This window comes from Gossypium hirsutum, chromosome A11, assembly GCF_007990345.1.
Source record: "Gossypium hirsutum isolate 1008001.06 chromosome A11, Gossypium_hirsutum_v2.1, whole genome shotgun sequence".
Lineage (NCBI taxonomy): Eukaryota > Viridiplantae > Streptophyta > Magnoliopsida > Malvales > Malvaceae > Gossypium > Gossypium hirsutum.
Genome location: NC_053434.1, coordinates 34,128,271 through 34,144,141, shown reverse-complemented (window position 1 = coordinate 34,144,141; position 15,871 = coordinate 34,128,271). Strand labels below are relative to the sequence as shown.

General features: G+C 38.5%; 2 protein-coding genes across 2 annotated transcripts; one reads left to right on the top strand and one right to left on the bottom strand.

The window, feature by feature from the left end:
* Positions 1–4,708: 4,708 nt before the first annotated feature.
* Positions 4,709–4,984, top strand: LOC121210001 (cytochrome c biogenesis CcmF N-terminal-like mitochondrial protein 2). The gene is given in 1 exon segment (XM_041082060.1): positions 4,709–4,984. A coding segment is annotated over 1 exon segment (276 nt).
* A 2,750-nt stretch (positions 4,985–7,734) lies between these two features.
* Positions 7,735–8,949, bottom strand: LOC107958886 (uncharacterized). Its single transcript, XM_016894791.1, has 4 exons — positions 8,818–8,949; positions 8,196–8,548; positions 8,001–8,082; positions 7,735–7,926 (listed from the first exon to the last, which is right to left on the bottom strand). Exons 1-4 carry the CDS (start codon positions 8,947–8,949, stop codon positions 7,735–7,737), a joined length of 759 nt encoding a protein of 252 aa, XP_016750280.1.
* Positions 8,950–15,871: the final 6,922 nt, after the last annotated feature.

Genomic DNA, 15,871 nt, shown 5'->3' with positions numbered 1-15,871 from the left:
CCCCTTACCCATACCCGAGACCGAGGCAAGGTACAAGGCATTACCATACACAAACAGGACACTTCCAGAAAATGCGGGCTATAAAATTTCATTTCAATTTAAAACCGATCGAACAAAATCATATTATCCCCATTATTGACCTACTAGGTCCAAAACATGCATTAAAAATGATCCGAGACTAAATTGGGAACTTTGGAAAACTTTCAAAAATTTCTAGGTTTAAGCATAACACGCCCATGTGGAGGCAATGCACACGACCGTGTGCATTGGGACACACCCGTGTCCCTTACCCGTATTGAATTATTGGAATTTGTTCTTCATTTCGACCCTACAGGGGTTTTTACACTGCCAAGCACATGCCTGTGTCCCTTACACGGCCTAGACACACCCATGTCATAGCCCGTGTGCAAAACCCCAGACATTCTGTTTATGATGTCATCATTCATCTAGGGGCACAAGGCTAAGACACATGGCCAAGGCACATGCCCGTGTGCTAGACCGTGCCCTCTACACAGTTGAAACACATGACCGTGTCCCTGTTCGCGTGTTTACTACCATGCAAACTGACCTAAAACTTTTAAATGCAAGGGACACACGACTGAGTGACACGCTCAAGGGGCTAGCCGTGTGTCACACACGGCCTAGACACATGCCTGTGTGTCTACCCGTGTGGACCATTTTAAAGGCTATTTTTCCAAGCATTTAGTCACCCTCAAACATCCATTCACACTCACATATTCCTTAAACAACTAACATGATATAGGTGTGCCCTTAAAACCTTCTTGGTTAAGGTCATACATGTTACTACATGTCTTATTTTATCCTATGATAATATTACCCTCTTTGCTAGGGTTATCATTTCAACAATCACATATTTTTGTACTTGGCACATTTTATAACTCATGTCCATTATGACATAAACTATTTTCAAGTGATATGACCACTTTTTAGATATCTATTCATGGTATAACACAATAGGCATTCACATGAAACATTCAAGTATAACCATGCACATTTAGTAGGTTTACAACCTACATCAAAATGAGCCATATCTCATGGCCATATATAAAATGAGTAAGCATATCATATAAGCCCCTACATTGGCTAGCCAAATGACACATATAACAAAATAACCAAAAATCCTATACATGCTATTACAACAAAATAAAAGTTTCTATATACCAAAGCAAGACAAATAGATAGTGAGATGATTTCTTCGATCGTCTTCCAACCTTCACGAGTTCGCGAGCTCTGTAAGACAAGGGAAAGGAGAGGGGGGATAAGCATTAACATGCTTAGTAAGTTCGAATAAAGGGAAAGTAAACTTACCGGTTATTTAGCATACAAGCATAAAACATATTCATGCCGACATGCATTGTATAATTTCCCTATCACATGTACACAATAATCAAGTTACTCTCATATCGATACATTATAACATTAGTCTTAGATGAGCTCATCAATTCAATATTTCCACTCTTTATTTCTCATGTTAATCTATTTGAATTTATTGGAAATCTCAATGGATAGCCCAATTACCATCAAGTCATACAAGTGATCATCTCAAGTATGCACTCTCGCGAACCTTACATCTTACGGTGAGATTACCAATCTAGGCTAAATCTCCTGTAATATCAACTCATAGAGGATTTTCGGGATTAGCAATCCACGCTAAGTCTCTTTCAATGAAAATTGCTCTCATAAACTTGGATCTGAATTGCTAGTCTAAGCTAAATTCAGTCCTCAATCGGATTACCCGTCCGGGCTAAATCCTTATTGCACCCATATTTTTCGAGAGGCTCAATCACTCAAGGATCACCCGTCCAGGCTAGATCCTTTTTATATTAAGATCAGCAGATTACCTCTCCGGGCAAAATCCTTCTCTATAACACATGCAGGATCTCAAGTCATGTAAGCCATAATTTAACCATTGGATTTCCCTTTTTTATTTCAACCTAGACATTTATCATCTTTTCATTTGCACTAGCATGTCTTATGGATTATCATGCAATGAATATCTAATTATCATACATTCAAGAACATGCATTTTTTAAGTATATTAAGAGTTTACTTCGGGTTATACGAACATACCTAGTAGTCATTTGGGATTCGTGTCTCGGTTCTTCCGAAACCTTTCGTTTTCCACGGTCGACCTCCAGAATTGGTTCCTCACGGTCTATATCAATAAAATTAGACTATTAATACATCACATTTTTCATTTTAGGATTAAAACTCATCCTAAGGCAAATTGACCATTTTGCCCCTAACCTTTCACACTTTTACAAATTAGTCCTAAGGTTCGTATAATGAAATGCATGTAATTCCTTGGCTACCCAAGCCTAGCCGAATGTTATTCACACTTATAGCAGACCATGTTTTTCTTTCATTCTATATTTTTCTACCTATTTTCACAACTTTTACAATTTAGTCCTTTAAGCCATTTCCATGACAAACCACTTAGTAAAAGTTGTTTACCATCCTTTAACTCTCATATTCATTCATAAATCATCAAAACAAAAACATCTCATGCATGGGTAATTTTCTAAACATGAACACCAGCATGAGATATGGGTAGAAGTAGAAAGAGCATGTTACGAGGATCTTAAAAATACGAAGAACATTAAAAACGGCGCTAGGATTAACTTACTATCAAGCTTGAAATGTTGGAAACCCCTAGCTATGGAGACCTTTAGAATTTCGGCAGCATGGAGAAGAAAATGAGCTAATTTTAGCTTGATTTTTCCCTTTTTTATTTAGTTTATTACCACATGACCAAAATGCCCTTACTAAACTTCCAAAATTTTCCATACATGCCCATTTTTGTCCAAAAACTTAGAAATCAAGTAAATTACTATTTAAGGACCTAATTAATATTTCAAAGCAATTTCATATAAATTACTTCTAGAACCCAGGTTTTATAATTTATTCAAACTGGTCCTTAATTTCCAATTGGATACCTTGCACATAGAATTTCTTCATGAAACTTTAACACGTGCTGGTTCTCATATCCTAGACCTCATAGTGATCATAAAATAATTATTTTAATGTCATATTTGAGGTTTCAAAACCACTATTCTGACTAGGCCCTAATTAAGAATGTTACATTTCTCCCCTCTGTGGGGCTTTCGTCCTCGAAAGTCTTACCAGTAAACAGGTTTAGATATTGACTTCTTATGGTTTCTTCGGGCTCCCATGTAGACTCTTCCACTCTATGTAGATGCCATAAAAATATAACCAAGGCTATAATCTTATTCCTCAACTATTTGACTTCCTAAGCTAAAATCTTGACCGGTTCTTCACCATAAGTCATGTCTGGTCTAAGTTCTACTTTCGTAGATGAAATCACATGGGAGGGGTCTGATCGATATCATCGCAACATGGATACATGGAATACATCATGAATCATTTCTAGTTTGGGTGGCAATGCTAAACGGTAGGCTAATGGTCCAAGTCTTTCAGTGATCTCATATGGTTCAATAAATCGCGGATTCAGTTTGCCTTTCTAGCCAAATCTCAATACCTTTTTCCATGGAGACACTTTCAAAAGTACTTTATCTCTAATTTGAAAGTCTATCTCTTTCCTTTTTAAATCAGCATATGACTTCTGCCTATCCGATGCTGCTTTAAAGCAGTCTTGAATCATTTTAACCTTTTCTTCGATTTTTTTATTAAATCAACTCCATGAATTTGACTTTCCTTGAGTTTTGTGCAATACAGTAGAGTTCGACACTTCCTGCCATACAAGGCCTCATAGGGTGCCATTTTCAAACTCGTCTAGAAACTATTGTTGTAGGCGAATTCCATCAATGGTAAATATTTTTCCCAACTACCCTGAAATTGAAGGATGTAACACCATAGCATGTCCTCAAGAATCTAAATCGTTCACTCAGATTGACCCTCAGTCTGCGGGTGAAAAGCCGTACTAAAATTCAACTTTGTACCCAAGGCTTCTTACAGCTTCTTCCAAAATCTCAAAGTAAATCTCGGGTCCCTGTCTTGGATAATTGATATCGATAACCCCATGTAATCTCAAAATTTCAGATACATACAAGTCAGCCAATTTGTCAAGGGAATAATCTGTCTGTACCGGAATGAAGTGAGCTGACTTCGTTAGTCTATCAATCACAACCCAAACAGCGTCTTTCTTTCAGGTGTCAACTCTAATCTAGTCACGAAATCCATAGTAATCCTGTCCCACTTCCATTCAGGGACCATCACAGGCTGTAACAAACCTAATGGTATTTGGTGTTCAGCCTTGACTTGCTGGTAGACTACGTACGGGATACGGGATATAGTTACCCACCTCAAACCCTCGCTTAGACTCCATACTCAAGAAAGAGAGAGAGAAAGCATTAATAACGACATTTAGCATCTTCCACCTTAGCCCTTAAGATGATAGGAGAATCATCCCAGACTTGAAAGACTCGCTCGCTTAGCCGAACAGACAAGTAAAATAATCCTTGGCGGAGCTACAGCAAGTAATAATAACTTTGATTCCCTTTCGTCTTTTGTGAACCCTTTAATCGATTACAGTCCACCAATGACTTGAATTTAATATATGTCTTATTTAAAGTTCCTACCTTTTCTTTAAACTAAACCTATTTAGCAGTAAGTATTGTATTGGAAAGGGTAAGGCCATTTCTGAGTTAGAAAGTCCTACGATTCTTTCTTTAAAAATCTAGTTTTAAGTATAAAAAGTTTCTATCATATGCCTCGGGTATTAGCCACAGCTCGTATTCATTTAGTAATTCTACCCCTTCTTCATTCTTGGACCTTATTTCTTAATATTGTGACTTTTCCATGTTGTGTCTTAGAAACCTTTTCAATACGATCTGGATTGCTAGCTCCCGTTCATAATTTTGCTGCAGATGATACACGATGAAACATTTTGTGACGGTTCTTCCTTCTAATGACCGGCATATATATGATTCTTTTCTCCCAGATGAAGCAGCAGGCATCAGTCCGTATAACCTCTTACATCTGATTACTCAAAGCAACCTCAAAAAAAAAAAACCCGCCCAAGGCCATAACTTTCCCTTTTTTCCATATTCAACTTGTCCTTCCAACGTGGATTCACTAGAACATCGCGCCACCATACGAACGTATGAGGCCCAAACTGAGAAGTCTTGCACCCACTTGTAATGAGTGCATGTACATCGCACCTCCTACGATGGTTGCCAAAGCTCCGAGTGAACACGAAATAGGCTATAGGCTTGGATCTACCAAATGATAAGAAAGCCTCTGAGATTCAATCATAAACCACTTTGCCTTGGTTGTATGTAAACCCCCTTTACCCATATCCCTTAAAGTAGTAAATAAGGGCTAGGGTCTAATTTTCTTTCTATCTGACAAGACAAAGAAATAGGGAAGGGATGGTTCTTTCATTATGTTGATAGAAGTCTAACTAGAAAAGGATCTCTCTATTACTTTGAGAAGAGAATCGTTGGTTTTACCGACGAACTATGTGGGAAAATAGACCATACGTGCAACCATCAAACCAGAGACCAAAATAGGGATCGACATAAAGTTTAAGCCAAGCCTAGACAAATTGTATTTCACACTTAACTTTTACTACAAAAATGCGATAGGAATTCTGAGTGAAGGTAACTCAATAAGTAGAGTCTCTATCTCCCTTGGGCTAGGAAGCAGAGAAGGGAGAAGATCTAAAAGAATTAGCTCGGGTTCTAAAGAAAAAAGAAAAGAAGAAATTTCGATGAGAAAAGCATTCCTTTGACCTTCACTCTTGATGGTTGAATGTTCACAAGACATGTGACCATGACTTATAGAAATGCGCAGATTTGGTAGGTCTCCCATGAATGAAGTGAAAGAGAAGTCGCCTCTCTTGCAGCAGTTAGCTCTTTTCCCGGAGCTGAGGGTATGAAAGAACTTGGAGTTGCCGCTCTTTGTGCTTTGGCATTTGCAATAGGAAGTTGAGTAGGGGCATGCCTTAAGGAAATGACTAAGTCTTTCGAGTATCTATCAACATATAGAGGTCTTGCCTCTGTCACTACATAGAGTTATCTTCCTATTCAATCTCCGAGACACAACAATACTCTTGTCAGATAGAGGTCTGAAGTCTGCTGATTTGGGCAAGCGAGTCTACATTATATGAGCACAGAAAGGGCTGAGCGAGACTCCATCCTATATTCTATTATGAAATAAAAATTCGTCCCTAAAAAAGGGAGGAAAAGGAACTGCACCCTTACGTAGGGTTCGCTCCATCCTCTGCGACGGATGCTCGGGGAGTTGAGTAACCCCGATTCCTTTACCTTTAAAAGGATGCTGAAAATTCAAAAGAATTTTCAGGAAAAGGGGACTTTCAAGTGTTAAGCCTTTCTTTTTTTTATGAGGTCGTGTACAAGTGCAACCCACTGCACAAGCATTGGCTGGGCCTACCTCCATCCCTAGAGGAAGAAATGAGGCCTTTTTTCTTTTCACTTGAAGGAAGAAATCAAACCAGGAGGCAAATGTCTCTAAAATAGGAATAAAAAAGCTCATCCCAAAAGGGGAGAAAGCTTTTATTATGCCTTTCCCTTAGGAGGACTTTTGACTATCCTCTAACAAATAACGAATCAGAAAAAAAGCTAGACCAAGGGTGCACTTTTAAAGCACATTAATCAAGCTGTGAAGGTCACAGTGGCGTGGCTATGAGACCCAGATTAAACGTAGGAATTAGTGTTGGAAGCCCTAATAAATAGTAAGCAGAAAATTGAAAGTAGCCCCATATGGATAAGCTCAAGATAGCCAAGATGTATGAAGTAGAGCTAGTCTAAGATAAGACAGACTGATCTCTATTTTCCTCGCATTTACAAGGTTTCCCACTCAGTCTATTGAGTTACAGCCCTTATTATGTTCTGCAAGAAAACATCTTGATAGTTTCGCAACTTGTGGTTGATGCCCCACTCAAGCTCTAATACCATATTTGATTTGCCTGTTCTTTATCTGAGTGGCCCCCTGAGGATGCGGAAAGCCAATAATAGGAGTGGTTAACTGGACAATTTAAAACTTGATGCTCTATCCGTGGCGACGCCTAAGCCGCTAGTTTAGTAGGGATAGATTGAAATACCCTATCATAGCACATTCTTAGGCTGTTTCCAACCCAATACAGCCTCAATCATCCTAAGATCGACTCAGATCCCCTCAAGACACTACGTGCCCCAGGAAAGTGACTTCACGAAGCCAGAATTCACACTTACTAAATTTAGCATAAAGTTATTTCTCACACAGAATCTGAAGCACAACTTTAAGATGCTCATCATGATCGTCCTCAGTCTTAGAGTATACCAGAATATCATTGATGAAGACCACGAAGAACTGATCGAAATAAGGCTAAAATACTTGGTTTATCAAATCCATAAATACGGCTGGTGCATTCGTCAACCCGAAAGGCATAAATAGGAACTCATAGTGTCTATAATGATTCCTAAATGTTGTCTTATGCACATCCACCTCTTTAACCCTCAATTGGTGATACCCTAAATAGAGATTGATCTTAGAGAACACAGAAGGCACACGGAACTGATCAAAAAAGTCGTCGATCCTCAGAAGCGGATACTTGTTCATAATGGTCAACTTGTTCAACTACTGATAGTCTATGCATATCCTCATGGTCCCATCCTTCTTCTTAACAAACAGAACTAGTGCTCCCCACGGAGACACACTAGGACGAATGAAACCACGGTCCAACAACTCTTGTAATTGAGCCTTAATCTTCATAAGCTCTTTCGGTGTCATTCAAAAGGGGGCGATAGACACTGGAACTATACCAAGAAGAAACTCAATCCCAAATTCCACTTCCCGATTCAGAGGTAAACTTGGTAGCTCCTCAGGAAAGACGTCCGGAAAATCCCTTACAGTTTTGATGTCTTTTACAATATAGTCCCCAGAAACAGAAACACTAATAGAGGCCAAGAACGCCTTACATCCCTTACGAACCAGTCAGCCACCAGTGCAGATATCACATTAGCCAAATAATTCCAATGTTCTCCAATCATGACTACCTTATTATCCTCCTCAGTTCTCAAGACGACACTCTTAGTCGACATTCCAGACTGACACGGTGCTTGACCAACTAGTCCATACCTAGAATTAGGTCGAACTCCCCAAACGAAAGCTCCATCTGATTAGCTAGAAATACCGACCCTTAAACCTCTAGCGAAACATCTCTATACAGTTTGCTAATCCAAACTGATTACCTCAGTGGACTCAGTACAATCACCTCACTAGAAGTACTCTCAACCAAAATCCCCAAGTTTTCAGACACAGTGCTAACTGCATAGGAATGTGTAGAACCTATGTCTATCAAAGCAAGGTAAGGTACATCATAAATTAAGAACGTACCGATAATGACATCTGGAGCATTTCTATCCTCTCCGTGACGAGCAGCATAAACAAGAGCAAACTGCCTCGGCTTAATCTGTCCAGCACCTCTCCCTGGTGCTCTCTGTCCACAACCCATACTGTTACCATGCCTAGCCTGACCACGGCTCTTCAGTGTCTGCTGAACTACCCTTTGTGGTTGCGCAGTACCAAAACCCAGAGCTTGCACCTGATCTGCCCTTAACGGACACTCCCGAATACGGTACTCTAATGACCCACACCTCAAACATGCCTTAGTCCTCCTCTAACACTCGCTCTGATGGCGTCTACCATAATCTTCACACGACTACAATCTAGTAGGAGTAATAGGGGGCTAGCTCTAATCAGCCCATCAGTCCTGGCCTTTTTCTTATTCCTCTGTACCAAACTCGAGGGCTCTAAATCCCTCTTATTCTTACCCTTCTAATGATCTTTGTTTTGGTGCTCAGTGCACTTAACCTTTTTGACGATCTTTGCCTTCTTTACCAAAATGGAGAACTTTCGCTCCTTCTGCAGAGCTATCAGTACCCTCAAATTATCCTTAAGCCTATCCTCAAAATGCACACATCTCTTATATTCAGATTCCACCATATCTCACGTATAGTAGCTTAGTCTCAGAAATTCGGCCTCATACTCGGCCACTGATCGGTTTCCCTGAGTGAGGTTCAGAAACTCACGCCTACGAGCATCGATGTAACTTGCTCCCACATACTTCCCTTGGAAGGTAGACTTAAAGAACTCTAAAGGCAGACAATCAAGCTGAGTGCCCTCCTTAACGGTCAGCCACCATTGATAGGCCTCATCGCGAAACAGCGAACCTACACCCTTCAATTTCTACCCAGGGTACAGTCTAAATCATCCATTACCCTCTCAGTAGACTCCATCCAATACTCAGCCACATTTGGGGTTATTCTAGTGACACCCCTAAAAAGTTCAGCTCTATTGGACTTGAGTCGTTCTGTAACCGACCCTCGGCCCCCAGATCCAGTGTTAGGCCCAACGCCCTCTCTAGTGTCCTTAACATAGCCTGGGACAACACTCATCCCCAGCCATATGATCTTGAGACCTAATTTTAGTAGCAGGTGACACTGGCGTCTCACTCATATCTAGGTTTGGCATGCTGCCCAAAGAAGAAGACTAAACTCGAGGTCCTCTACGACTTCTACCTCGGCCTCTAATACCATGTCCATGGATACCTCGTGCGCTCATGTCTATTTGGATTTATCTGTATTATGAATTTTATAAATCAGTTATAGTTTTAGTATTTATTAAAAGATGTTTTATGTAAAACAGTATCATAAATTCAAAGTTTTTTTTTTCGCTAGTATAGTCTCTATCAGTTTCAATTTCACTACAGTTTCAGTATACACTAACTAGAGTGTTTTCAAAATAAACTATCTATAATATCATAACAGTTTATTAGAATACTTACAGGATAGGCGCCGGAGACTTGGTGTACTCCATTATCAGTCAAATCATTTCAAACCATTTAAAAATTAGTTCTTAAAAACCAAGTTTTAAAACCCAAAATCCACAGTCAAGTTTTGCAACCTGGCTTTGATACCAGTAAATGTAACACCCCAAACCCAACCTAGACGTTATGGCTGAATTTGGCGATGTCACATGGAATGGGATTTGCATTGAATTTATCGATTTAAAATCGTTTCTATTTATTAGCTTCTGTTTATCTCTTATAAATTTCTAAATTGTTTTCTCGTTAATTTGATTCATTTAAAAACATATCCTGTAGTGGAAGCTTTTAAAATCATGCTATTTAAAGAAGACCATTCACGTTTAGGTAAAACGTTATATTTAATTAAATTGAGTTTTTATTGAGTTTTGCAGTTTAAAAGTCCATGAAAATAGTTAAAATCCAAATAAAGGCAAATAGTCCAAAAGTCCCAAATTACATTAAAAATAGGAAATAAAAACCATAAATGGAATTCAAGCAGTTCAATAGACATGTGGTCACCGTTGAGTCATCCGCCTCTCCGATCCGTCTAAGTCTAGGGATTACCTGTACAGATAAAACAGAAAGGGGTGAGTTTACGTAAACTCAGTGTGTAATCCCCACAGAAAACATGTATACAGTCAGACAATAGTTATCAGTCAAATACAGTCTAGGGCTTAAGCTCATTACAGATTCAGATACAATTTAGGCCTCAGCCCATTCAAATACAGTTTTAAGTACAAATTAGGGATTTAACGCATCTCAATACAGTATCCTACCCACCAGCCTCTACACACCATCTCCGATCATTCCTACACAACATGTGGCATTTAAAACACCCACCCAGCCCTGTACACCAAGCTGTACCGAATGCGGTACATATCAGTAACATTGTAGCTGAGCTGTCAGATAATAGGCATAAAAACCTTTCAGTACATTTCCTCCAATAATCAATCATCCCACCCCAATGCAGATGCAATAAAACATGTTTTTATGCTAAAATTCAATTATTAGTCATACATATGGATCAACAAACATGCATAAATTTAACATGCTCAATACATATATTATATTTTCAAGTCACACGATTTAGGGTCTAAGTATCACTTACCGACCCTATAGTAGGTTCACAGTCGACTTGGGTGACTCATGCAACCTTAGGAAACATTTTAACAGAATAAGTCCACATGTCCATGTGGCTTGCCCGTGTGGGCCCACATGCCCAGATGGGCTTTGGCAAGTGTGGATCACATGGCTTGGTCTAAATTCCCACACACCCATGTAGACTATCTCTGTGGACCCACACATCCATGTGGCCCACACGGCCTAATTCTATTTAGCCCGTGTGGCCCACACAGCCATACCTTGGCCATCATGCGGTCGTGTACTATGCACGGCCATGTCTTTATCAACCACACGACCATTTTGTCACACACGGCCTACCACACAGGCGACCAAATGCCTGTGTGGCATTGACAGTGGGGTTTTTTAGCTTTTGTCGAATCCCTTTTTTTACATTTTGGGAACACACCTATTTCAGAAGCAATGCAACAGCAACCCCAAGCTCTCCAAAACCTAATAACAGCAATCCAAAGGCCACTTAACAAACGATTTATAAGCCAACACTTAAGCCCAAAAATTACACAAGTGACTTACCGATGAAACAAGTAATCCCTAGTGTGGTTTAGGCTATCCGAGCGTAACTTTACTGCTCACCACATTTTCCTACTTCAGAAACATGTAGAAAAGTTCTTAACTTATATACCAAACCACCAATACAATAATTAAGCTTTAACCAACATGTTGAAAAAACCAAGTTCCAGAAACTAAAATCCCACTTACCAGAATAGTGCGAAACACCAAAATAACAAGACGAAAGGACTACGATACGAAAGATCAAAATTGATAGAGGAAGAGGAAAAAAGAAAATGCAGGGAGAGGTAGACAAAATGTCATTTTCTTTCTTGTTTTACCAAAACTCTCTCGGTGAAATGAGCAAAAATAAACTCCCACGCTCACGAAGGGATTCGAACACAGGACCTTCAACACAACACACCCTTTCTATTCGAACCAGCAAACTCATTGTAATATGGAACTACAGGCAATTAAATATAAGCCCATTGAACAGAGATGGGGCTTAATTCCAAAAATAACAAAAATTGCCAAAGGTAAGACTTAAACTTGGGACTTCTCACACATACGTAGAACACTTAACCAAAGATACAGATACACATTGTGTCACCTTTTAACAGAAAGAAAAATAACAATTTTGGGCCGTTACACTAAATTAAACATAGTTGAATTAAAATGCAAATGTTCATGTGATAGCTTTATTTGTATATGGCTTACTAAGCTTTTAAAGCTTACTTTGTGTGTTCTTTCCATGTTTTACATATTATCAAGGCTAGTTCGGACTCGAGGATCATCGGGAATATGTCATCACACTATCGATCATCTCGTTGGTACTTTTTGAAAATTTGTATGTACGGTATATGACATGTATGGCTAGTGTCATCTTGCTATGTTTTGAGTCATGATTTTAGACATGAGATTTGGCTTGCAAATATTGATATTTATGGACATTTAAGTTGGGTTGAATTGTGTTAGATAAGTGATATGTATTTGATGTATATAATGCCTTATATGTTGGCTTATTTTGCTATGTTTGCCATAGTTGTTGATATAGCCAAATAGTTGTTATTTTGTTAATTAGTAGATGATGTATTTGATCGTGATTTTCGTGACAGTTAAGTTTTAAATATTTATAATTAATCATTCTTGAAACTAACTATTATCACGATGCAGGCAAGTGTACCTATCGAACAGTAGTATGGTTTTAGCAAGACCGGATTGTCGAACCCCAAGGAACTAAAAGTACTAGTAATGACTGTCTTTTTATTATCTAGCCTAAGAATAAAGGGGTTTTGTTTTAACTAACTAATTAACTAATCCAAGAATTCATAGAGAATGGAACTGGGGGATTACTTTTGAAAAACGATTAAATTAAGACAATACCTAAGGAAAAATCCACCTAAACTGTACTTGTTATTCTAGCTCCGAATCGGACAATTTATGCATTTAAATTGTTTCGTAGAGATCCCTAAGTTATGTTATTATCCCTATTCAAGACTAATAACGTCTAATCCCTAGATTGAATAACTGAGACTTTTCTCTAATTAACACTCTAGGGTTGCATTAACTCGATCTATGGATCCCCTTATTAAGTTTCACCCTCATCCTTAAAAATCTTGTCACCCTCTGTCTAGGCGCGCAAGCAACTCCGCTTAATTATGACAAATGTACTCTTAGACAGGGTCTATTCCTCCTCTGGAAAAGAGCTTATCTTGAATCAGTATCCTGGGATATCAAAACAAGAATTAAAAACACATAATTAAGAACAAGTTAAATATTTATCATACATTTCAGAAAATAATAACAAGATTCGTCTTAAGTTTCATCCCCCTTAGGTATTTAGGGGATTTAGTTCATAACTAAAAAGGAAAACATCTTAGAAGAATAACGAATACAAAACATAAAGAAAACCCAAAACTCCTGAAGGGAAATTGAGGGGAGACCTTCAGTCTTGATGGTGACTCCGGCTTCTGAGATGGATCAATCGGCTTCCTTTGAGTAATTCCTTCCTTCCTCTCCGTGCCCCCCTTTTTCTCTTCCTTTAAGGCGTATTTATAGGCTTTAGAATGCCTAAAAACCCTCAAAATTAGCCTTTTCTGAATTGGACTCAACTTGGGCTCGGTAGGGACATGTTCTTGTCACACGCCCGTGTGAATCGTGCTTCGAATCTGTCAATTTGACACAGCCGTGTGGTCTACCCGTGTGAGGAAGTCTAGGTCGTGTTGTTTTCGTGCTTTGGCCCATTTTCTTTGTTTTTGGCCCGTTTCTCGTTCCTTTCGCTCTCCTATGCTCTCCTAAGTATAAAACATGAAATTAAGGCATTAGAAGCATCGAATTCACCAATTCTAAGGAAAATCATCCATAAAATGTGTTAAGCATGGGTTAAAAATATGTATAAATTACGGTTTATCAAATACCCCCACACCTAAGCATTTGCTTGTCCTGAAGTAAAATTCTCAACTCATAATCAAAATAAATCTTTCTCAACTTATAATCTCTATAAAAAATATCTCAAAATAATCCTTAGGTAATCATACATTGACAATTCAACTAAAAGAACATAAAAGTTTCAAACATTCCAAGTTGTGTATTTAATCTTGCAAACATAGGTCTCTCCCCTCATCTAAGTAATTACATTTGATTCAGAATATCACAGAGTTTCACATCCTCACTAAAGATTCACTCAAATCACTTGAGGTGTTTAAGGACAATAATTGAAGCATACAATAGTCAATAATGAAAAATTATTACCATAGGCTTGCATGACAATCAAATCTCCACCACTATAAATTGAGATCATACATCAATCAAAAGGTCTTTAGAGGGTTGTAATGAGGCTTGGTTAAGGGTGTGGTCACAGGCTGAAAGCAAAAGTTAGAATTGAGATTGAATTGAAAAATCACTTAACTAGAAAAAGATTTAATATCACTTGCGTACAACAGAGCTTCTTCTCAGAATATAGAATTAAATACTTAAGCTCAAAAACAAAAGATTACTACTACTAATCTGTATACATTTTTTTTAAGAACAAGTTAAATTACAAAATAGAATAAAACATAGTTAAGCAACTATTTCAATTCAAACCTCGACAAAAATAGGGATCAAATTAATTTAGGGGATTTCAACAATAATGGGTTAAGGGTTAATATTAAGGGTAATACAAGAAATGGTTTGTTAGGCTCAAGAGGGTTTACTAGCGGTTAATCGTGGACGTAGGCTTTTCATGGCATGAGTGGGTTAATCCTAAGTGCCTTAATCAATTTGACATATCAAATCAAATGGTGTGGTCTTGACATGCATAATCAAGCAAGTTTTAGAATAACATTTCAATACTGACGCACTCAAACGCAATAATAAAAGTAAGCATGAAAGAATTAATAGATGCTCAAAAGGCTAAAAAATCTCATACAAATTATGGATTTTTGATGTTTAGAACTTATGAATTCCAACTCAAAGTAATACCTAAACTTTGGGGAAACAACCTAAGGTTTTAAATTCTTAAAAATCAACTTATCATGCTTGATTCTCTAATGTCTTAAAGTTTAAACAATCAATGCATAAATGCCTATGTTTTAATTCAAGATATATCAATCAAAATCATAAATCATAAATCATGTAAGCCAAAATGGCGTGTAGGTACCTGAGAGATGGAGGGAGAGCCGATGCCTTGGAGTGGCTAGGATTGTAGGTGGCCCCACCTAGTACTAGTGCGGGGACGCATCGTGAAAGACAACGATGGATGTGACAGTTGAGAGCAAGTAAGTCATTCTACCCCTTGAATTCCTCCATATATAAACCTAGCGCTGTACTAAATTCTGGGACACTAAGCTGGCGGACTAATTTGCATAGGCAAAATTAGACCGTGCAGGGATCATCGTAGTTCGTCATCATGGTCTGAAGATGAAATGTGGAGCATAATTCCACTGTAAGCTCGAGATACGTTGGCTCGATGATCCCAAAGAAAAGCTCCTAAGGGTCGGTGGTTAGGAGGGCCCGAATCACTTCAGCCAACTGAACTTCTTCTACTGCAGCCCAGTCGATGTAGCAGCCCACTATTAAAGGTCAGGCCCGGAGTATTTGGAATAGTTCTTCTTGGGGCCCGATGGGGAACCTCAGGAAAGGGTGACGAACTTTTGCGGTAGGACCCGAGGAAGATGACGCTCCCTTCCTTTTCTTTGAAGCAAGGGCAGCGACCTTTTTACCACGTGAAGATGACATGGTACCTGCAAATAGAATCATCAAGTCGTCTTGATTAGTGGTCAAAGTAAAACGAAAACAAATTTTAAATAAAAATCATAATTTCAGTCACAACTACTAAAACTAAGTAAAACAATAAGTTTAATGGCATACTTTTGTGGCACTAACATGATGATATGAGTAAAAATGGCCAGGAATTTAATGGAAATATAAAGAGCATAAATTTAGCACATG

Excerpts from the sequence above, each read along its gene's own strand:
- LOC107958886 (XM_016894791.1), bottom strand. The coding sequence starts at position 8,949 with ATGGTGGAATCTGAATATAAGAGATGTGTGCATTTTGAGGATAGGCTT. Across the intron at positions 8,549-8,817 it reads AGGCAAAGATCGTCAAAAAG|GTGCAAGCTCTGGGTTTTGG; the intron begins GTTAAGTGCACT and ends AGGGCAGATCAG. Across the intron at positions 8,083-8,195 it reads ATTGTACTGAGTCCACTGAG|GTATGGACTAGTTGGTCAAG; the intron begins GTAATCAGTTTG and ends ACCTAATTCTAG.